At 32.9% G+C, this 23,251-nt stretch overlaps 5 protein-coding genes across 6 annotated transcripts; all 5 read right to left on the bottom strand.

Annotated features, from left to right (window-relative positions):
- Window positions 1-1,520: 1,520 nt before the first annotated feature.
- LOC113855951 (probable serine/threonine-protein kinase PBL28) lies at window positions 1,521-4,441 on the bottom strand. The gene is made up of 10 exons (XM_027487580.1): window positions 4,344-4,441; window positions 4,198-4,280; window positions 3,872-3,994; window positions 3,076-3,306; window positions 2,736-2,971; window positions 2,471-2,597; window positions 2,323-2,394; window positions 2,063-2,240; window positions 1,821-1,953; window positions 1,521-1,751 (listed from the first exon to the last, which is right to left on the bottom strand). Exons 1-10 carry the CDS (start codon window positions 4,439-4,441, stop codon window positions 1,521-1,523), a joined length of 1,512 nt encoding a protein of 503 aa, XP_027343381.1.
- A 3,655-nt stretch (window positions 4,442-8,096) lies between these two features.
- On the bottom strand, window positions 8,097-8,598 carry LOC113856453. Its single transcript, XM_027488271.1, has one exon. It carries the CDS (start codon window positions 8,581-8,583, stop codon window positions 8,164-8,166), a length of 420 nt encoding a protein of 139 aa, XP_027344072.1. The 5' UTR covers window positions 8,584-8,598; the 3' UTR covers window positions 8,097-8,163.
- A 3,277-nt stretch (window positions 8,599-11,875) lies between these two features.
- LOC113853540 (aquaporin PIP2-7) lies at window positions 11,876-13,623 on the bottom strand. Of its 2 annotated transcripts, none has more exons than XM_027483949.1 (4): window positions 13,159-13,623; window positions 12,732-13,027; window positions 12,492-12,632; window positions 11,876-12,264 (listed from the first exon to the last, which is right to left on the bottom strand). In XM_027483949.1, the coding sequence occupies exons 1-4, from the start codon at window positions 13,469-13,471 to the stop codon at window positions 12,151-12,153; spliced, it is 864 nt and encodes a 287-aa protein (XP_027339750.1). In that variant the 5' UTR covers window positions 13,472-13,623; the 3' UTR covers window positions 11,876-12,150. The 2 variants fall into 2 exon arrangements, with proteins under 2 accessions (XP_027339750.1, XP_027339751.1); XM_027483950.1 differs by having other exon boundaries at window positions 12,488-12,632; window positions 13,159-13,603.
- A 4,017-nt stretch (window positions 13,624-17,640) lies between these two features.
- Window positions 17,641-17,846, bottom strand: LOC113856581. The gene has a single exon (XM_027488454.1). The coding sequence runs from the start codon at window positions 17,789-17,791 to the stop codon at window positions 17,654-17,656; it is 138 nt and encodes a 45-aa protein (XP_027344255.1). The 5' UTR covers window positions 17,792-17,846; the 3' UTR covers window positions 17,641-17,653.
- A 1,975-nt stretch (window positions 17,847-19,821) lies between these two features.
- LOC113856053 (60S ribosomal protein L12) lies at window positions 19,822-20,471 on the bottom strand. The gene has a single exon (XM_027487675.1). The coding sequence runs from the start codon at window positions 20,449-20,451 to the stop codon at window positions 19,951-19,953; it is 501 nt and encodes a 166-aa protein (XP_027343476.1). The 5' UTR covers window positions 20,452-20,471; the 3' UTR covers window positions 19,822-19,950.
- Between the last annotated feature and the right edge of the window lie 2,780 nt (window positions 20,472-23,251).

The following is a 23,251-nucleotide window of genomic DNA, read 5'->3' as shown; positions in this document are numbered from 1 at the left end:
ATATTTTAATTGGATTTTTATTTATAGATATTACAAGCAGAAAGTAACAAAAGAATATCTAGTTCAAAAAAGTGAGAGTAGTAGGAAATTAGACGGAAAATGCCGTGGGTAGCAATTAGGTATTATGACACAACGTAAAATTGGTTCCCGGAGTCAGTAATGTTATTTTTATATAATTTTTTCACAATAATATTTGTAATAAAAGATAGATAAAAATGATAAAATATAAATAAAATAAATAATATAATAAAGTGTTGTAAAAGATATTATCAAAATAATGTTATTTTATTTTAATTTAGAACATTATTAATCTTTATTAAAACAAAGTAACGTTTGAATATAGAATCGCCGGAATTTCATTTAACTCATTAAAATTAGCAAATCAAGTTGAATATTTTAGATTTATTAGTCTATATAAGTTATCCCATTTTAGGTTGTTAAAATGTAAGTAAACAACAGATTAAAATAGATTAGTTTGTTGAGCTTTTTTTATTTTTAAAATTTAAAAATAATTATTTATTAATTAAATATTAATTTTTATTGATATAATTATTTTAAATTTTTTTAAAACTAACTCATTAATCTAACAGTTCATCAATTTTTTTATTTTTATTTTTTAGTTTATGGGCAACCAATTCTTAAAATAAGCTGAACTAAAAAATTTAACTTATTTTTAAACAAAGCAAGCTTAAGTTAATCTATTTTTAAATAGACTTTTGACAGATAAGGTAAATCAAAACGAGCTGACCTATTTTGTCACTTTTATTTGAAAGCTTATCATTTTTTACAAAACAAATAAATCGTTTATTAAAACTTTTTTAATTATTTTAAATTTTAAAATTAGTACTTAATACAATATGAATTAATTGACATATAGTTATTTTAATATAATTTGTGATCTCAAATTCAAATTTTAATAAAATACAGAAAGTTTGAGCTTCAATAAACAATCTAAAAGATAATTTAAAATTGTGTTATAACAACTTTTATTTCACTAATTTATAATTTTAAACTTACATTTTTTTCTATTTTTTATGATAATTTATCTTGTTAAAATATCTCCTTCTTCTTGTATATATTAAATATTCAGTTATATTAAGTTAATTTTTTTGTTATATTTAAACAGAATAATATAATATATATTCAAATATGCTTATTTTACAACAATAATAATAATAATAATTCAGTGGTTAAAAATTTTATTTGTAGATTATAAGCATGAGTTTCAACCTGTTAAGGCCAGTTCAAGACAACAGGTTTAGCAGAGAAAAAACTGTCTTTTTATAGTATCAATAAATTTAAAATAAAAGATAATAAATGCGATATTTATGTTAATAATAATATTATGGATCAAATATCATCAGATTGTGTGGGATAAATTTGAAAATATACACCCCTTTCGCACAAATTTATAATTTTATTTACTTTAAATAATGTAATAATTACAAATGAATATCCTTCCAGCACCAATTAACCTCAACAACCATAGCAATGATAATAATTGTGCACCAAAAAATTGCTTATTGAAAGAGTTCACTCCCAAGGGTCACTGCACCAATCTCCTCGTTGAATTGAGGAACAATTTCTCTTTGAATCCGCTCTAACTCATGCACAATTTGTGCCATTGATGGTCTTCGAGAAGTCACATCCAAACACAGCAACGCCAACTTTATCATTCGTGTAGCAACATGCTTTTCTTGGTCTCCCAGCGTTACGTCAACAAAGTTGTCCAACTCAATGCTATTTTTTGCCTTCAAATTAGTTGAAGTTAGGATGAGTAAGCATTCATCAAGTCTAGAAGCATGTATGTATAGATATACCTGAAATACAAGATTTTCACGTGGGTGTGACATGTTTCTGTTATGTGCTTCACAGCCACTAATCAACTCTAGTAAGAAGACCCCAAAACTGTATACATCACTTTCCTCCGAATAGTTTTGTGATAAGTTCAACCTTTAAGACAAAAACAAAATCTAAAGACCCACGTAACAATAATCAACTAGGAAAATCCAAAAAGAATAAGAGAGTTGGATTCAAAGGAAAAATTGTAGTTGTAGCATACTCTGGGTCAAGGAAGCAGTCTATATTTGAAGATGAACCAGCTTGATCAACTTTTGATTGAAATTTGGAGAATCCATAATCAGAAACCTTGGCTGTATAATTTTCATCTAACAGAACATTGCTAGTTCTAAAATTTGTGTGAACCAAAGGAGGGACCAAACTGTGAAGATGTTCCACTCCTGTTGCAAAGTAGAGACTGAATTTAATGTTTTGAATACCAAAGATGACAAAAAAAAAAAATCATAGCCAAGATGGTTGTACCTTTGGATGCACCTAAAGCAATAGATAACCTTCTCCACAAATCTAATCTTCCAATAGGCAAACCTTCATTGTCTACATAACCACATGCATTAAGCACAAAAGATACAAAGCAAGGTGAAACAAACTTCAGAGAAAGATAGAGGAGTACCATATAGATGATTCCCCACGTTACCATTAGGGAGATATTCATAAACAAGTAATTGTTGATAGCTATCTTCATAATAGCCAATAAGCTTGACAAGATGAATGTGGTGAATGTGACCTATCTGATTCACCTGTCAGCAGTTGAAAGAAATCAAAATACTTGGTGAAAGCTTTCTAAACCTTTATAATGGCTTCTGCTGATTTTTGTAGAATGAATTATGTGGAAATATTGGAACTAAGAATGCTACATTTCATTACATATTTTATACCTCGCGGATGAAATCCCGTGTCACAGTAAATAGACGCCTTTTTATAGCCACAATAGATCCATCTTGAAGCAAGCCTTTGTATACAAAACCAAATCCACCTTCACCTATAATATTATTATGACTGAAGTTTTGTGTAGCTTGTTCTAGCTCCAAAATTGTTAACTGCCTTGTGTTCTGCGTATAATGTGAAGAGAAAGCATTAACATACTGCGAGTTGTTGACTCTTCCCATCTCAACTGTCAAAAAATAACACCAAAGTAATCACAAAGAAATGAATCAGAATTCTGGATAGATAATAATATTTACAAAATTAATTATAAAGGAGCTCAAATTAACTTACAAGTGGGAGAAGGCATAGAAGAAGCAGTCTCAGATGCTTGCCTCATAAATCTTTTAACACGCATCAAGCAGATATAGACAATGACTACAATGACAATGATGATTGAGGCAGCAACAACACTACCAACTATGGAAGCAGTCCTTCTTCCTCCTGGTTTTTTAACTTGAACTTCTTGAAGGGGTGTGAGAGTTGGAATGTCATTATTCCCTTCTATCTTTGCTGTCATTCCACCTGTTTCTCAAGTAGAGAGCTTTTCTTACCATTCTTATGATTGAGCTGGAATTTTTCAAGGAGAACATTTAAAGTAAAAAGAGAAAATTTTTGTTGTTGAGTCAAAAGAGGACACAGATGAACTGTTTAACATTCCAAACCTTAAGTTACAAAAATTGAAAAACAAATATGGATAGCAATGACTCCTATATCTCCTTTATAACAAATGAGAAACAAGAGTAAGGATAGTAACTTGTGACCTGGAGTTCACGAGTTCTTCTCACTAGGTGAGAGTCTCATGCACTAAGTTGCACTTCTTTTTACACTAGTATTGACTCAATTTCAATAAATTACTAAGGTCATGGGAATAGTATAATTGGAAGTAAGGAATGACGATAACTAATCATTTATTTTCTACAAATTTCAACATGCTCCATGGAACATAATGAATGATCAATATTTTTAGCAAAAATATTCTGGACCGAACCTCAATGTTTTACCAATTCCTCACAATCAATCACTATTCATTACACTCAAATTCAGAGAGGAGAGAAGGAGCTTACAGAGAATTTGAAGAAAAAAGCACCTGGATCTTTTAGTTTATAGCAGTCAAGACAAGGCCATTGCATTTGACATGGATATTTCACAATGCTGCATCCGAATTGCTGTGGACCTCTAAGCGAACCCTTGAAAGTGAACAAAGCCTCAGCTGCAGTCAACAAATGTGTAATTCAGCAATTGTTACCAGAGAAATAATTTGCTCTCCCATATTCTATGCCCTTTTGAAACTAAAGATGATATCTAACTTGAAAGCCAATGTGCACATGAGAAAACGGAAACATAGGTGATACTGAAGTGGTCTAATTTAGAGCCTTCTACCCAAGTTCATTCATAGCTTGCAAATTGGAATACCAAGCCAGTAACACTTGAACTTCAATGAATTACGCACAAAGATCATGGCAAATTCACTCATTTTTTTCTCCAGTTCCTTAAAACTTTTTGATAGAAAAAACTTGTTCATCAATATGATAGAAGTAGGAAAAATAGCAAAAGCTTACCGTATAATTTGTAGGTTGATTTGTTGGGATATAAAAGTTGAATCAGAATGAGTAGGGGCAGCCTTAGACCCCATAGCAATCGCATTGTCAACATGCATCACCCTATGAACTCCTTATGAGTTCTCAGTTTCAGTTTCTGCTTGTTGCTTTTACAAGCAAAGGCATCAAACTCGCCTCTGAAAAATCCCTAATCCACGCCTACATATATAGTTCCAAAAGACAGTCATGAAATATTAAGAAGAAACTCTCATTCTTATGAGCCCTTCAAGAGACATAGTAAAGTATACACTTATTCAGAGTGCGAAAACAAATCTGAAACATGAAATAAATAACACCAAGCTTTACAGAAAAACTAGCATACAATAATGAAGAGACCACAAGGTAAACTAACCTTATTAACTAGAAATAGCACCGAGGACAATGTTCATGAATGAACATACCAAGAAATGTAATGAACTGCCACAATAGGAATAGATTATAGACAATAAATGGCCTTATATAGTGGTTAAAATTGAGAAAGAATTGAACTCACGCTTTGCATGCTTCTGGAGTAAGTTACATATTTACCAAGGAGATGTAGGAGTAGTAAAGAGAAGTAATAATAGAAGTGATTGAAAAGGGAAGGTTAGAGTAAGAGTCTAGTCTCTAGCATTAGCATCCCAAAAATTCAAACAGTGGTCTTGGTTGACTATAAGTATACATCCAGCTAAGAAAGGCAACAAGAAAAGCTGGAAAACGCTTTAAACAGGTTGTCTTCATTGAAATGGACAGGTGGAATTGCTGGTTTCTATTGAACTTTGTTAAGCCCCCCATCAGGGAAATGGGATTTCAAATCCCAAAATATTCCTAAGGAATCTCAAAACCTGGACTGAGAGCCTAGTGATTTCCAAGCACTGATGAAAGAAAAAGAAAAATATATTCAATTACCCAAATCCATTTACCTGTATATCCCACTGGTTTTCAGAAATATTTGCCAGGTTCATCCTCAATTACCTGCAAGGCATTGAAAATAGATTCAGCAAAGTTCAAAAGGCTAATTACTTTTTACAGAACCAAAATCAGGATTTTATTATTACACATTACAGCATAGTTTGTCCTTGAAGGAACAATGAGAGCAGAAAATGATAAATGTGGACCATGGTAAAAGCATAAAGTGGTGATTCTCAGTAAGGTAAACTACAAAAGCCAAAAACATGATCTTTGTCAGGATAGGCTCATGGAATATTAGATCTCTAGAAAGAGTTTGGCTAAAGCACACAGTACAACTAGAAAGTGGCAAATTATGATGATAATTCAGGTTGTATCTATAACTGATTTGAGAGATATAATTCAAAGAAAAAATGAAGGTCATCATTTACAGAACATTGCACAACAAAAACAGTAAGAGGAGAGAGAGAGAGAGAATCTGTACATCAGTACAGTACAAGGTAAAAGGCTTATTTCTAAGGCACCAGCTCCTACACAAGACCACATTCACTGTTTTGCTTGCACATTAGTATTGGAGGAAAAGAGTTCCCACTTCTCAGATAGCAGCCACTACAAATGGTGGAAACAATCCCATTCATACTTTCAGGGAGATGCTTCTTGCAGCCAAATCATTATATCCATCGTGAGTCGTGACTAGTTGAGAATGAGATCTTTGAATTTCTATCTTGTTTCACGTGTCCTTGGAAAGACCCCTCTGACTAATTGACCTTACTAGGATGTACCTTAAATTGAATAGTAGAAAGGTATAATGACTTTAATTAAACCTATACATAATTAATGAAAATGCAACCTGAAGAACTGTTGAACTATGGTAGTTTTCCTATAGAATAGTAAACAATGGCTTAACCATTTTATTTTAATCTGAATAAATAGAAGCCCCCACAAATGTATAAAATAAAATGCATAGCTATCTTTGTAAATGAAATATATACATTAATGACAATTCATACTGAGATTGATTTGGGTTTACTAGTTGAGAATGAAGGTGTGGTGTGTCGGAAAACAACACCATGGGAATACGTGTGCATGCTGAAAAGGTTGTTATTAAAATGATCTCTCACTGTGTAAAAGGGTAAGAAGAAGTGATGTTGAGTTAAAAGGATATGGACACGAGAGAAACATCCTTGATGCTAATAAAAAAGGACAATGAGACTTCTGGTTTCAATGGAGAAGTCTGTTACACGATGCTGACTAGAGGGTGTTTGTGGGGACCGTAAGTCAAAATTTTTCAGCAGAAGAGAAACATCACATGAGAAGAAGGAGCTGCACTGGTCAATTGCCTAGTACCTATTGCCAGGGAACTCACATGCCCAAAACTTTTGTCCTCACTGCACAAAAAAGATTATGATTATGCCCCTTAGCAGCAAATTCTTCTAACATCACCACACCTTTTATCTAAAATTAAATATTAAGTGAAAATATTGAGACATTCAATGTCTTGAATAATTTTTGTATTTATTAGTTTCATTTTAATTATTTCCTCTGGTCCATTTTAAGCGTTGTTTTAGTGCAAAACACAAAATTAAGATACACAAAACCAATGTTTAATTATACTTTTCCTTTACTGAATCATTTCGATTATTCTATTTCTAACAATTAATCGCTATTAGATTAGGATAGAATTGGGGACAAAATATCAAGTAATATTTTATTGCAACGTGAGAATATGGCTAATAATAGACTACTATTTTTATCTTTATTTTTGCATCTAAACGACGCTTATAGCCGAACCAAAGGGAGTAACACTAAGAGTAAAAAGTTTAGGTAACTCATTAGAAAGATTTTTCGCTAACCGCAACATTCATTCAAATTCCATGATATAGATTTTTTATATATATCCCAAACTCTTTCTTTCGTATGAGTTTTAGTTTTCTACTGAATGGAGGGAATATTATGAATTTCCTCGTTAAATTAATTCGTTATTCAATTGATTAAAAAAAAAAAAAAAGACAGATTGACTCGTTGATACAAATAAAAAACGATGGGCTGAACCAGTTTATTTTTTTGGGCCGAACCAGTGATGAGGGCTTGTTTTAAAATAGCCCAATAGCTAACTGCATCTGAATCTGTACGCCGAAACAACGGCGTATACGCTCAAGCTTTCACCGTAGATCCATTTCCAATGCCCAATCTCTATCTCAGAATGGTGAATAAACAGTTGACGTAAGAAAGAAAGAAAGGTGAATAAAAAATGTTTTTCATTTACTTTATATTCTGTTTTTTTTTTCACCGAAACACGAATAATTCATTTATATCAATAACAAAAAATTACTTTATATTCATTTATATTAATAGTCGGTGCGTAATCTTCATGACCCTCGCCTTTCATTTTAATTCACTGACATATACTTCTTTCATTTCAAATTTTCTATTCTTTAAAGAAATTTATATATTTCAAAGCATTTATTATTTGATGAACTCTATAAAAATGATACGCGAGCATGCTATTCCTTAGTACTTGATCTTATTTTACATTTTAAAGTCTTAAACGGTGTACATGGCGCATGATATTTTTTAGAACCCAAAAATTCTTACACCACATGTTGCCTTTCTATCTTCATTGAATAATGAAATTGGAAACCTCTGATATTGATGACTATTAGACAAGATCGAAATTTGAATCTGATTACTATCAATATGTCATAATAGTAGATACACGGCTAACAATACACACGTTAAATAAGAAGATTAAGGCATGGAACTAAATAGTAAAAAATTAGAAAGTGAGATATAGAAGTGGAGGGTCGGGGATTATATTATATTATATTATATTATATGGCTTGTTCTGTTGTAAATCTAAGGTAAGATTTTGAATTATAGAAGACTAGGCATATCAAACATCTGGTTGAACACTTTTATTGGCTTTGGCTCTACTCATGTTGACTCGTCTAGTGACCCTTACGTGGTAGATTCCCATTGCCAAAAGCACAACAAAAGCAACACCAAATATAATGCCCGCTATGCCACCACCTCCCAGTTGTTTCCTTCCATTTTGGGGTGTTGATGCTTTGCTTTCATGAATTTCAGTGGCTTCCACTTGGGCAGCTAAAGGAAAGGGTGAACATTTGGATTCGGCACATGGGTCTTTGGTCTCGGGCTTTCTTCCATTGGGATGAAAGAAGCTATATGCTGATGGTGAAAAGGCTTCTGGATTCTCGTAAACAAGCCCATGAGGGGCTCTTTCTTGGGCTATAACAATTGAGATAATTGCAAGAGAAACAAGGGAGAGGAGGGAAAAACCAATGGGATTCATGTTTGTTTTGTCTCCTTGACTTGGGAGGGATGAAAACTTGTGGGTGTGTCGAATTGGCTTTTATAATGCTAAGGTCATGAGGTGCAGTGGTTGTTCCTTGGACCTTAATTTTTGTGTGGGAAAAGGAGGCTAGTGAATGGGAAGCATAATTATGAGCTTAGCTTTCAGAAGACCCCAACATTGAATTCTCACAAATCCCAACACTACCCTCGGTTGTGGTTAAATATTGCTCATGTTCAGATTTGTTTGATGTTATTCCTTATTTCAATTGATCAATAATTTTTTTCTATTTCTTTTTGATGGTATGCTGATAGTGTAACAGATGTAACAACTCTTAACTACTTCTTTATTCCAATCCATGTTGCCTCTAGTGCCACTAAACTTACCAACATTTCTTTTGGTAATTCTTTATCCATGTCGATTTATTCTCCTTCTTGTTTCTCATTGTTGGCCTTTGATCGCATGAAAAATGGTTGTACTTGTAAAATAAGTATATTGATTGGAATAGCTTGGGCATAATTGTCATATAGCCTCTAAGAATTTTATCATTTTGTTATTGGAGTGAGGAGGGACTGAATGTTTGGTTCATGTGCCCTACTCAAATGCATCCAATTATACGAGTAATTAGGGACTAGGGGATATATGATTCAATAATAAATCAACCATCCTCGCAGAGTTAAAACAATAATCATTCACTTGTCGTAAAACCCTCACTACGTAATGCGTATATGCATAGCATAATTAGCATTCATGCAATGCATTGGTTATTGGTTGTGTTACAAACTCACCCTTAATTATTCACGTACGTGTTAGTAGTCAAATATAATTTTGTGAACTCTTAATGGATTGTAAAGAAGCAAGAGGCTTAATGAATGCCAATGGCCACTATGTTAATGAGAGGATTTAGCTTTGCTTACTCGCTACGTGGAAAAAGAAAAGTAATTAAAGCATGGGGCTACCTTAGCTTAGAGGGGCAGCAAAGGCACATAATTGTGAAGGCACAGAGCGCATGCAAGAGGTGAATAGTATAAATGTGTTCTTCTCCCGCACGGCTTTCATATATGTGAATATGATGTGTTAACCATGCCTACCCTTTGTGCCTTTTCTCCTTTTGTACCTCTACTAGTAATGTTACTCATATCACCATCAACATATATCATTAATTATCTTATATATAATGTGATTTTTATCGTATAACTATCTATTTATCTTTGTTATTTATATCAAATTTTATCAAAGTTGAATAATTATAAAAGCATAATCATCATGACGGGAATTTTTTAAAACTTTATGAAGATCAAACCAACAAGATCAACCTGAAATTGTGTTTTTTGTTTTTAATCATGAGGTATAACTCTAGTTTTTTAAACTTCTGGTGAAGAGATATAACTAGTATATCTGTGAAAAATGAATAACATATTGAGAGGGAAGGGGGATCATGAGGTAGCCCACGCCACTAAACTTAATTATTATGGGCCTAAAGTTTTAGAACTCTGATACCACGTGTTCTGTTGAATCTTTTTTTTGTCAAATAAAGATATGGGCCCAAAATGTGGGACTTGGGCCCCTATCAAGTGTGTTCTACCATATCCGTTTGATAATGCTCTCCATTGTCAATTTCAGATTGCAAAATCCCATTGCATTTTGCCTCTCTGCATCACTTTGTTATTGTAACCTACACCATATTTATCCATTGTTTAATTTCACCATAAGTTCACCAAAAAAGAGAAGTTTTCACTATAAGTAGCGTTTCCACAACATCCATCTTGTCTTGTTGTCTATTATTGGCATTTATGATTTTCTAATTCACTCTTTAACCAAACTCGACAAAACGAATTCAATCTGAAGGTAAAACCAAAGTTGTTGTTAATCAATGTCTTCTAAGAAAATGCTAATAAACTTTTTATAAAAAAAACAAGTATATTAACAATGTTTTTTAATATTCTTTATTTAAAAATTCTTAAAATACTTTGTTACATTTACTTAAAAGTAATAACTTAGGGGAGGGAAAAAAATAAAAACACCAGAAAGAGAGTGACAATGTCAGATTGACAGAGAACTAATTATGAAATGATGCCAAATTTCATAAATACTCAAATAACGTGGAAATTAATAACACTAGTATTATTATGACAATGAGGGCTCCCTCCCTATCTCTGTCTCTACTCTGTACTGTCCCACTTAGGACCCCACTTCAATAATCCATACTTTTGATTGTAAATAAAACAACTAAGGTGCACGAAATCATAGAGCATACAAAATAGCCAGAAAATGCCAGGGACATAAAACATGGCAAAGATAAGTATATGTTAGCTCATCAATCTATTATATGAACAGTGGGCACAAAATAAGGGAATATCCTCAATGATCAACCTGCGTGTTTACTATTTTTCTTTCGTTTTTAAAATTTTCTTCCATACTATATTACCATGTTCCTTGCAATTATGATGAATTTAAAAAAAACACAGCTTTATCTCATGTTCGATTCCTCCACCACAAAAACCGAGTCCGATAATTTTATAAGGTGGGAGCATTTATTTACAATGATAATATAATTTTGATCTCAATAGTTTAAGACATTAGGATAAGCATCCAAACATAAATTTATTATAAATGTTTTGAGTACAGTTGTCGAGATGATTAGTTCCTTAATTTGAAGGTTCAGGAAGCTTATAGTTACGTATTTACTTGTAGCTTGATAATGAAAGCACAACAAATTTTTGCCTATTGGAAACGCCACTTACTTTCGTCCTTATCCGTTTTCTAGTCTAAAAGGCTATGATGAAGGATAACACTTTACCAAATTCTAAAAGATGAGAGAGAACTGAAAGAGAGTTGTAGAATTATGCATTTGGATTAGACTACTTTTTATTTAAAATTTTTGACAAAATTATTATTATAGTTTTTAAAAAACAAAAGAATCAAAAGTGAAAATTACAACCTTGCTTCTTGTGCAGCATTCCAAATGAAATAGTTATCTTCCTAATCGATCACACCTCCCTGCTCCGAGATCAGAATTAAAATAAAGGATTTGTGTGTTCTTCCATAGATGCACACTCAAGTGTTTCCAAAATTCCACTTGAAAAATAGCTATAAGAGGAAGGGCTTACAAGTCATTTCATTACCGGAGCAGCAATAATTAAGTGTGGAAAACTTGATTACTAAAGTCAATGTTGATGATTAAGGAACATAGGCAATGACACTGGTAAATTTTGTGCGAAAGCAGAAGATAATAAAATACACCACTCAGATGAAAATGAAATTTTGGCTAATGATCATGCACCAGATTATATAAAAACGAACACATGAGAAATACTTGAAAAAAAAAAAGAACTAAAAACAAAAGGGATACAAATACACCCTCAGACATAAGCATGCTTATCTACAATTTCAAGACCCCACGGTATTTGGCTTTCACCCCAAAAACCCAAGGGGCTAAGAAGAAAATCCAAAAGGAACACCAATAGGGACCCGTAGACAGACTTGAACTGGCACTGTTATTCTTTGGGGAGACATAGAACAAGTCATAATTGAGGCAAAGCCAGTGTGAAGAAGCTTCTTCATTAATTAAGCGTTGCTCCGGAAGGATCCAAGAGCTTTGATTGCAGCAGCTCTAAGAATATATTGATGGTAAAACGCAGCCGCCGCAGCTCCAACAAATGGTCCAACCCAATAAATCCACTGAAAACAATCACAACACATATAAATTACTCTTACCAAAATTATAACGCTTGTTCAGCCAAAAAGTAAAAAAATTAATAACCCTTTATCTCTCTCAATTTAAAAACTATACAACATAAGCAAATTTAAATTTCACTGTGGATGTGAAGACTTTATTAGTATACAATAATAATGCTTTGTAGCATCACCCAAACTTAATTATGTTAAAAAAATAATTAAACACTTACTTGGTCGTCCCATGCTTTGTCCTGGTTGTAGATCACAGCTGGTCCAAAACTCCTTGCCGGGTTAATGCCAGTACCAGTGACAGGAATTGTACCCAAGTGAACCATGAACACAGCAAATCCAATGGGAAGTGGTGCCAACACCTTTTATTTATTTATTTCATTTCATGGTTAATTAAGTACTGAGTGAGTAAGAAAAACACTTATAAAAAAAAGACCAAATAAGTAACAACGAATGCTTACAGGAACATGAGAGTCTCTAGCGCTCCTCTTAGGATCAGTGGCGGAGAAAACAGTGTAAACAAGGACGAAGGTACCAATAATCTCAGCACCCAAAGCGGTTCCTTTGTTGTACCCATCGCTCACAAGGTTAACTCCTCCTCCATACCTATTGTAGTAAGATTTTTGGAACCCCTTTGCCAACCCAGCACCACAGATTGCACCAGCACACTGTGCTACCATGTACAACAACGCCCTTATAAGCGACACCTTACGCCCCAGGAACAACCCAAATGTCACTGCAGGGTTGATGTGTCCTCCTAATACACCAATTTAATACATAAAACAGTATAAGTATACATAAATATTTCATACAACATATGGTTTTGAAAAAAAAAATTCAAGTCACTATGTCTTACTTTATTAATATGAATATAATTTTTATACGTACCGGAGATACCGGCGGTGCAGTAAACAAGGATGAAGATCATGCCACCGAAGGCCCAAGCTATGCCCAAAATCCCAACGCCGTCACATTCGGTGTTACCGCTAATGGTGGTATCACTCTGTCTCTTGTAGCCAATAATGGTCAACACGGTGATGTAAAGGAAGAGAAGGGTTGCTATGAACTCAGCTATGGCGGCTCTGTACAAAGACCACTTTGTCAACTCTTCTACGTCGATCAACGGCGCCGGAGGTGGGTCATGGTAGTCCTTGGCGGAGTATTCTCCTTGCTCTGCGACCTGCTCAACGTCTTTGGCCATTTTTCTGTGTGTTCTATGCTAAGGAGGAATGAGTGTGCTGCGTAGCTACTGTGTGTTTATGGTGAGGGTTGAGAAGAAGAAAGATGGTATTTAAGGAATGAAAGAGAGAGGATTTTAGTGAATGAAATTAATAATTAATTGTAAGGATTTGTGGAATCATGAAAAGAATTGCAAGGTTTTGTATTTATTCGAGATTATGTGGCAACAATGACATGATTAACGTATTTTTTTGCCGCCCTATTACCTTGATTTCGCTTGCATGGCCCCACTCTACTCCTTACCTTACACTCTCAACGCTTCTATGTATATCCCTTCATTTTGAGAAGCAATTATCATTTCTCTTTTTATATAATGTGACCTAAGATATATTGTTTATTCAACGGTTAAATATGATTATTGCCAAGTCTGTAAATTGTGAAATAAAAAACTAATTACCTCTTTTTCGCATTTCTTTAATTAAAAATCACGTTTAAATGAAGAATAATATTTCATTATTTTAAAGTCAAATAAGCAACGAGCATTACAACGGTCCGAAGCTTTTCCTGTCCACTGATTTTGGATAAATTGAATCAATTAATGTGCATTGATTTGACGACAATCTATTGAACTTGGTAGCATAAAAGAATCTGAAACATACTGTATAACTTTAATATATGAATCTCAAATAATCTCATTGCACATAGAAAACTAGAGTTTTCTAGAGTCCAGATTATTTTATTTTATTTTGTCACATAAATTAAAGTTATGTATATCATGCTAGAACTTTCTAACACTCCAAGGTAATTAGTGGCTAAGAAATATTAGCATAAAAAAATAGCAAGACATTAAGGTATCTTGTGCTGGGAAAGAAATGAAAGCTATCAAATCATTAATTATTTTGAGTGATATGTAATTGTTGATGTGATTAAAATAAGAAGAAAAGTAGTTGTCACTTTTGTTGGGTGACGAAGGGTTGCCAGATAAACTTATCTGGACGTACCTAAAATCAAATGAGCTCTGAACAAATGTGCGATTCATCTTATCCTCTTCACAATTATAAAGCCACCATCTGTAGTTAATTAAAAAGTTTAAATCACTATAACTATTTTCAGCTGGGTTTTCTACACTATTTCGATCCTCTCTCACAAAAACAAGTTTAAACCATAAAACAAAGAATATTCCAAGTTTCATTGCTGTCTCATTTGACAAGTTGTTACAAAATATTTTAAATAAATAAAGGAGTTTGGATGGTCGGGAAGAGCTGGAAAGAGTTTTAAATCAACTTTAATGTTTCAAGACATCAAAATACTTTTCTTTATTTTAAAAAAATCATTTTATATACCTGATTTTGTTTACATGTTATTATACAAGTGTAATATAAAAATCACCTACATGTTCGTACCAAACTTTCAAACGAAAAAAATTATATGAATATTTAAAACCAATTATGGGTGAAGAAAACAGAAGATAACATTTGAAATACAGAGACACACAAATCATAAAACGTAACATTTTTTTGTCATTTTCTTTTTGTAAATTATTCCACAAAAAATGCATTAACATTATTTATCATCTTTTAAAATTATAATACACACTAGTAGATTGAATAACAAATCATGGTTTTAATTCGTATGTGTATACGGAACAATGTTAATCATATATTATTTTTATTATATCAGTACTCTTCCCAGCCCTTTACATTGCTTATATTTACAAGGTGAACATATGTTATCACCCCTGGCACAAATCAAATTCCTTAAAATTCAGGCATAAAGCATATATTTATAGAAAATGTTAAGGACTGATGTTAAATAATTAAAAATGGCACGTTTTAATTGAGAAAAATATCTATTATATTGATAATGCAAAAATATAACAAATATTTTTTAACAAAAACTCACTAATTTTATAGCCTGAACAAAATCATGTACCTATGGAAGGAAATAATTTTCTTTCCCGATGTTCGTAGGGACTGTCAGCTACCTAAGAACTATAATCTATAGCTTTTCCATTAACTGATCGTACTCCAATTGAGGATATAATCAGGTTCACCTGTGATTCCTCTGATGATTTACTTCGTGAAATTTCCAGTTAATGGGTTATGTTCCCAATTTGGTCGATGGTGAAGAACTTGACAATGAGAGTCAGAATGAGCAATGCCCATTTACACCGCAGTCCAAGAGAATACCGCTGAAACGCGAAGATAAGCTAATGAAAATTCATTATTAGTTAAAAATTTCAAAGAAACCACCGACCCCATAAATAATGTCATTCTCACCTTACAGAGGCAAACGAAGAAGATTTGTGATATTATATAAACCTAAAATCGATGTACAATGTTGGACACGTGGTGCATTTTGAGCCATAACATAATTTTGGTATTTGAAAATCGAAATCCATGTGAGAAATAGAAATCACTGATTCTTAAATTATAGACATGATATTTGAAATAGGGGAATAGGACTAAATCATATATACACTGGAATTAGGTGGGCGGCGATACGTGTCAATTATGTATTCTTAATTTCTTATCGTAATGGTCGTCATCATTATTTTCTCCCTCTATTTATTTACATAAAATTTTGCTTAAAAACATTGCTTCAATGGCACATTTGTTGTCCATGTCAGGAGAGTGGTTGGAAAAATAAGACTATGCCATATATCTAATTTGTATATCGAATGCCATCACAATATGCAAAGCTGACTAACTATTTCGGTCCCATTCGATTAGTCAGCCTGTCATTTGTCACTTCGCACTGACCCACAGAACCCTTCCAATATTTTTTTATTATTCTAATGGTAAGTCTATCATTGGTTTAATTTATTTTTAAAAAACTATTGTTTATATTTTCATCTAAAATTAAATTAATTTAAATGATCCAAACTTATTATAACTTGTTCACATACTTGAGTCAAGCATTTTTAAAATAGAAATCATTAGTTATTGTCCAAATTTCTTGGGAACTTTCGTTTACCAAGGATAAAATAGCTAATCCGGATATACATCCTGTTCAGTGTGTTAGGAAAACCAGCAAGTTAGCAAGCGCCTTAATATCTTTTATTCATCTTGAAAATATGAACACGTTACGTCATTAGCCTTTGTTTTTGGCTAATATTCTTAAACTACTGAAGGATCATATAATTAATGCAACAAATGATCACCCATGAGCCGAGCATAGTGGAATCAAATTTTCCATTCTTCTTTCCTTATCTCCCAATAAATTCTTCTGACATTCTCTCATAGATGTCAATATATTTCCCCAATGAGTTGTTTGTTTGTTCCGTAATCTAACGCATTTCTAAGGAGAGCAGAGCATACAATTGTTATGAAAGGACGTGGAGATGAGAAACGTAAACACGTATCTCTTTCAATTGTCAACAAGTCTACAGTTCAAATGTTTTAAGTCTCTAAGATCAGCCTACAAATGATTTGCAATCTTTTCGAGATTAGCCCCGTACAAGAGAAGAGTGTAATTTAGGGGCCGTCCGTGGATCGTATAAATGAAAATTTGACTAGTTAAAAAACTTGAACGTGGAACAAATTTATGGTCCATGATTATATCACTGATAATTTGATATGTTCAAAAATATGATCAATGAAATTAATTAGAATACTGTAAAAGACGAATCCACATCCTGTTGGTAATTTGAGGTAGCACCACCATTTTTTTGTTAAATTCAAACCATCTTCTAAGACACGAGTTACTATTAATTTCTCTACTCCACCTTAGAATAGAGAGCACTAGTACATTACAAGAACCATTTGCTTAGTGGTCATCACGCGGAATTATACAGTTTAGAAAAGAAAAATCGTAGAAATGATTATCACACTAAATTAGATAGAGGTGTAGAACTTAAAACAAGTGTTTTAACTTGCTACGTTATATGAGAGAGATTAACCAATAAAGTGCCAAGCACAACCAAATCTATAAAATGCTTAGTATTATCTCACTGTACGTAATAAAGTATATACAAGTTCAGTTTATGTATGATAAATAATCATACCATAACAGATTAAGAGATGATGACATCTCTGATAACCCAATCTGCCGCTAGAAAAGTTTGAAATGACGTCTCTCTATTCATTTACATAATATGGACGCATATGAAATATTGGGCCTTGTTTGGGCTGCCAGGATAGAACAGGTGCCCTGACCTAATAATAAAGAAAAAAAACAATCAAAAGTAGGCAAGACCATCATATTACTGATCCAATTCTTCATCTCTCTCTTCAAATATGGTCTCGAGCTTGGGGGTATTGGACGGTTTCCAAGGGTAAACCAGAAGCGAGGGTGCAACCTCAATCCAGGGCTTCATCGTATGCCCGAGATCTCTTGCCATCGCGATTTATTTGTGTGAATTCAATGCAACGAATGCTAGTGTTAGGCTTGATGGCTAACTTGGAGTTACGCAAGTTTTATTATTGTATATCGATCTCTTTGGCTCTCTCTGTCCTTGAATGAAACAGAGAGAGAAAGCTAAACGAATTGAGGGACTCTTACAAAGCTAACCTAAAAGTTTCTGCGGGAGATTTTCAATAAAAGCTATATCCAATGAATGAATCGGCAATAGGAAATAAGGGCTATATATATACACTCTTATAGCAGGGAATCACGGTTGTAAACCAAAGGCCAAGAGGAAACTACGGCGCAAATGGAGGCAAAGCATGGGCAGCGAGCAAATCACGAAACAATTTACTGGCCACCATACAGTGGTTTGTTTGGCGTGACCTTTTAAGATGGAAAGGAAAAAAGATTGAGCGGATGATGTTTTTTTACTCTATGGGGAAGCAAATAATAGTTCTGCAAAGAAGGCAGAGAGGAAAACAAGGAAGATAAACGGGGTTCACCCACCCTCAATTCATGGCTGTAATTTAACCAACTGAATTAATTTGCTACAATTGAAAGGATACAATTAATTCGTGGTCATGAAGCACAATAGAGGAGGAAAAGAGAGAATTAGATTATAAAAAAAAATTTATACATTATTACCGGTGTTGTTGTTAACGATGATGAATGAAAGAAATTTTGTGAACTCATTGGATATTTACATGTATTTTTCATATTTACTCATAATACATGAAATTCAAGTACTCCTGTATAAAAACTAACCAAAGAAATTAAATCTTCCTTTTTTTCATTAAATTACATCAACAACTTCACCACTTCTCCTATCCTTTTTTCTAATAACATCCTTTCTTCTCCTTTTATCTATTTCAAAGCAAAGATAGCAGAGCTCTATAGTCCATATGGCCTTGTCAAACGAGGAGTCTAATTGTCTAAGGGAGATGGTCTCACATCCATGGATATTAATGAATTCACACGAAAATTCATCTTAAGAAATTGCTATCCCTTGTCTATTGCACAGACAGTCCACCTATTATCCCAACATTTCATACATCCGATCGCAGAAAATTGATTTTAATCAAAATTCAACAATGAAAAATCCACATCACAATACCAATCCAAGAAAGTATTTTATATCACGAGTCTGATTTTAATCAATAAATTTTTCTGATATGCGCCCAAGACCACACAATAAGAAATTAATAAAAAGTAACAATGCCCGACTCAACCTCTACACAACAGCACAAAAAGGGGGGCTACGTTATGCATTTACGTCATTGACAAATGATTTGATTGTTTAAAATCATATATGCTCCTGGATAAATAATTTATCTTCCTCAAAGATCTACACCGTTAAATTTATGTAGATGTTATAGGACTTGCATAATCAATAATATCCACATTAATCCAAAAATGGAAATTATTCTTGAAAAAATGATATATTCCTCCTATCCAGTGGGCAATGATAATACATGTAGGATAGGATACCAAGCCCAAACACCCCAGATACTAACATGGACGAGTTCAGTCCTACACCCATTTGAGTATCCTATTCTCCCCAAGCTAGGTAACCTTGGACTATAAAGCAGTGCTGCAATCCTGTACCTCAACCTCCACTTTGCTCTTCTAATGAATAGAACGTGCCATTATACTCAACAGCCACTGGCAATCCTTTGAATACTAACTACCCTAAAAGTCAATGAACAGCAAAGCACTGAATACAAACAGAAAAACAACAGAAGCAAAGGCACAAGAATGCATTCAAATTCAATGTACCGGCAAATGAAATATTTAAATTAAATAACATGTAATTTAAATTATATCATGTAATTCATATAACCAACCATATCCAGTGGGATAAGGCTTTTGCCGTTATTGTTGTTGTCTATGATCGGAGGCCAATATCTAACGCAACCTAGTTCGTAACATGTCAATCAAAAGACGACGCAGTTAAACGAAGATGCTCTCTGGCAAACCACGAAATGAAAAAAAATAGAAAGAAACAACAATATTATCTCTCAATTACTCAAAATATTAAACGAAAATTTGCAAAACTTCCAATAGTTTCCAAAATTCATGTAGAAATGTAGACAAATTTAAAAAAAAACACTAATAAAACAGAAGAAAAAATAGGCAAAACAGAAGAAGACCTCCTCAATCGTGAGGAATTTCAACGTCTCCGTCAGTGATCTCCTGTTGCAAGTCCTTAGGATCCTTTCCGTCAACTGTGCAACCAACAGACACGCAGGTACCAAGGATTTCCTTCACAGTGCCACTAAGGTCCTTAGCCATCGACCTATGCCTCATAACCTTAGCGATCTCGATCACGTCATCGAGGGATATGTTGCCACTGTGCTTGATGTTCTTCGTCTTCTTACGGTCCCGTTCTGGCTCCTTCAAGGCCTTGATCACCAGGGCTGCCGCAGACGGAACCACCGTCACCTTAGCCTGACGGTTCTGCACCGTCAGCTTCACCGTTACTCTCAAGCCCTTCCAATCCTTCGCAGTCTCCTTGGCAATGTCTTCTCCGATCTTCTTTGGGGATAGACCGAGCGGACCGATCTTCGGAGCGAGTGAACTCGCCGCGCCCACTTCGCCGCCGGTGACTCGGACGTAAACGTCGACGACCTGCGAGGGGTCAAACTTTGGCGGCATTGTCGCAGAATAGAACAACTAGGGTTTCACAGAAATGAAATGATAGTATAAAACAGAATTTATATTAGGCACTACTGCATTAGGGTTTTTGCCTGAAATGTCTATTTTAACACTGAGCTTAGTGAGCTAAGCTTGGATTTCATTACTGTTAATGAAGCGTCTTTTGGAGAAAAATGTGAGGGTGGAATCGTCTTTCATGCTTTTGGGCTTTTATTGGATTCAGCCAGTGAATGTCTCAGTATGGACCATTTAGGAATCTGCTTCGTTAAATGTTCATATTGATCTCCGGCCCGATGCGAACCTGATTGTGTGTTTCTATGGGCTCATGAGCATCTTCCTCTTTTTTCCACCAAGCGAAATAACAGGCTAAATTATTTTTTAAATCTTGACCAAAAATATTTATTTTTTCTTTCTAGTTTTTTATTGATTTTATTTTTTAAATTAAAAAAATTGTTCGCATATTTAAATAATTTATGATAAATTTATTACATGAAATTGTTTTAAATATTCAAAGTAAACAAAAATGTGAATTTGTAACAAATTAAAAAAGAACATGTGAGATTATCGTACATAATTTATATTTTGATTAAAAACTTATGCTTAAATCGGCATAATTTAAGCAAAATAAAAATTAAAAATATTTTATCTGATTCAGATTATTGAGATATTGAGTAAAAATGAGAAACTGAGTATTTTACATTAAAAAAACTGACAACTGAACTAAATTTTTATATTATTTTTAAAAAAATAGTTAGATAAAAAAAACCAAGACTACATGCACGTTATATTTAATAAAAAAAAACTAAAAATATAATTAAGGGTTTTTTAATTTTACTATTTATGATTGAATAAATATCGTCGTGACAACTTTATCGTTTTGAGAGATAAGAAAATAAATAAATAGTTATGAATCCACTGAATACATGCAGAATTTCTACGGTATCAAGTTTTCCGGTATGATTTCTGATTCGTGTGATGAAAGAGAACCAATATATATATATATATATATATATATATATATATATAAATTTAATATTCACTTTATAAGATAATAAAAAATATTAAATAATACTATATATATATATATAGTATTATTTAATATTTTTTATTATCTTATAAAGTGAATATTAAATTAAAACATATATATTTATTATTTAAAAAATATTAAAGTCAATGTAACTTATAAGCACAAAAAAAAAAAAAAAAACAACGACCTGATGAAGTAACAAGGTACATAAATATTTCCAGTAATGGACATTAACTAATTAACCACTAAAATTTACGACATTCGAGTATTCGTGGAGATTGATGCATTGCTGTGATAAAGATTCGTGTGGGTAAAGGATAAACATGGGGAGAGGGTTGGGGTCCATTTCAAGATTCAACAACTAAACAAGTGATAATAATAGAAGCACGCATTTATGTTTGCAAGTCATCGCCTATCTAGCTATAAATAGAGGCAAACTCACCAGCTAGCACGTTTTGATTGATAAAGAAATAATTAGATCCAGCTACCAACATGCTAATTAAGTACACATAACTATGTTTAATTAGTAAGGTATAGATAGCATATAGCAAAGGCTCTACCAGCTAGCTCCCAAACTTTAATCAATCGTATCATACCCCACATATCTTGTAATTTTTTGGCATGAAAAAGAAAGCCTATGCTCATAATATCTCTAGCTAGTGTTGAAACCATCGCGCTTCAAATTTTAGTTTACTAGCCTTTTTTCGTTCCATTTTATTTTCTACCTTGACAGAGACTAGCTCGTCAATTTAAAAGATGTACTATTAAAATAAATATAGTCTTCTTTTTAGAGGAATCTGTGTAATCTTTCCACTTGTCCGATGATGTACTCTGCACTATAATGATGTTTGTTTACCGAGATCTGTAGATTTGGATGTCTCTGTTTGTCTATAATACAGTTCCAACATACAATCCAGATACCAAAATCCATTGAGTTTGAGGATATAATATTGATTATTAACCTTTTGAAAGTTGATTTCCCTAGTGGCACGCAGAATAAAGGATGTGAACGTACAAAATAAGAACAACGAATCGTGAATTGTTAACAGGATATAAAACACCAATTAACTATGAGTAAAAGTGTGTTTGTTTGGCATTTCATGTTATTACAGAGGGAATTCATATAAATTCTACATTCACTAAGTGGCTTAGGCTCTTTGTTGTCTATCGTTTTTCTTGTCCAACGGAAAATAGAAGAGAAAAGTTATCCATTTCGATCCAGAGTTTGTTTGTGTAAATATTATACATCTGCGTGGCTATAATATTTTTAGGTGTCATCAATATATATACACACACACAATAATTTTTAAAAGAGAAAAGTGTGTTCACGTCTCTCTTAATTTTTATTTATAAAGAAACATAGTCAACTTTGGTTTTCTCGAACTTAACTTTTTTCTTACAAATGGATAAATAAACACAATAAATTTAAATTCATTTAATTTTTTTTTACGGAGTGTCAACAATTCATTCTACTTTAGAGTTAAATTACTAATGAAAAAGATATTTTGACCACTTTTTATCTTAAATATTGGTTACTCTTTCTTTTTTTTTTTGTTATACTTCATTTTTCAAACAGTATATTATTAAAAATCCAAATTTAGAAAAAATATAAAAGAAAAATAACAAACAAGACAAAATTTCATTTTTGTTTTAATCTTTTAGTCTATATTTCATTTTATTTGAATTAAAAATAATGAAAAATAATTGAAAAGGAGAAAAAGGTGATATGCGAATTTCGTTATTTGGTTTTTATATGAATTGTCAGTGCAATTT

Source organism: Abrus precatorius, unplaced genomic scaffold (assembly GCF_003935025.1).
Source record: "Abrus precatorius isolate BTA unplaced genomic scaffold, Abrus_2018 Scaffold11, whole genome shotgun sequence".
NCBI classification, from domain to species: Eukaryota; Viridiplantae; Streptophyta; class Magnoliopsida; order Fabales; family Fabaceae; genus Abrus; species Abrus precatorius.
Note: the sequence above shows the minus strand (reverse complement) of the source record. Positions and strands in the feature narration are given on the sequence as shown.

Bases quoted from the DNA above. Each gene is read 5' to 3' on its own strand.
- LOC113855951 (XM_027487580.1), bottom strand. From the start codon at position 4,441: ATGCATGTTGACAATGCGATTGCTATGGGGTCTAAGGCTGCCCCTACT. The intron at 2,598-2,735 runs GTATAAAATATG...AACTGCTGACAG, and splicing joins CACGGGATTTCATCCGCGAG to GTGAATCAGATAGGTCACAT. The intron at 1,752-1,820 runs GTATATCTATAC...ACTAATTTGAAG, and splicing joins GTGAAAATCTTGTATTTCAG to GCAAAAAATAGCATTGAGTT.
- LOC113856453 (XM_027488271.1), bottom strand. From the start codon at position 8,583: ATGAATCCCATTGGTTTTTCCCTCCTCTCCCTTGTTTCTCTTGCAATT.
- LOC113853540 (XM_027483949.1), bottom strand. From the start codon at position 13,471: ATGGCCAAAGACGTTGAGCAGGTCGCAGAGCAAGGAGAATACTCCGCC. The intron at 12,633-12,731 runs GTAAGCATTCGT...AATAAATAAAAG, and splicing joins CTAGAGACTCTCATGTTCCT to GTGTTGGCACCACTTCCCAT. The intron at 12,265-12,491 runs GTAAGTGTTTAA...GATTGTTTTCAG, and splicing joins ACAAAGCATGGGACGACCAA to TGGATTTATTGGGTTGGACC.
- LOC113856581 (XM_027488454.1), bottom strand. From the start codon at position 17,791: ATGGCAAGAGATCTCGGGCATACGATGAAGCCCTGGATTGAGGTTGCA.
- LOC113856053 (XM_027487675.1), bottom strand. From the start codon at position 20,451: ATGCCGCCAAAGTTTGACCCCTCGCAGGTCGTCGACGTTTACGTCCGA.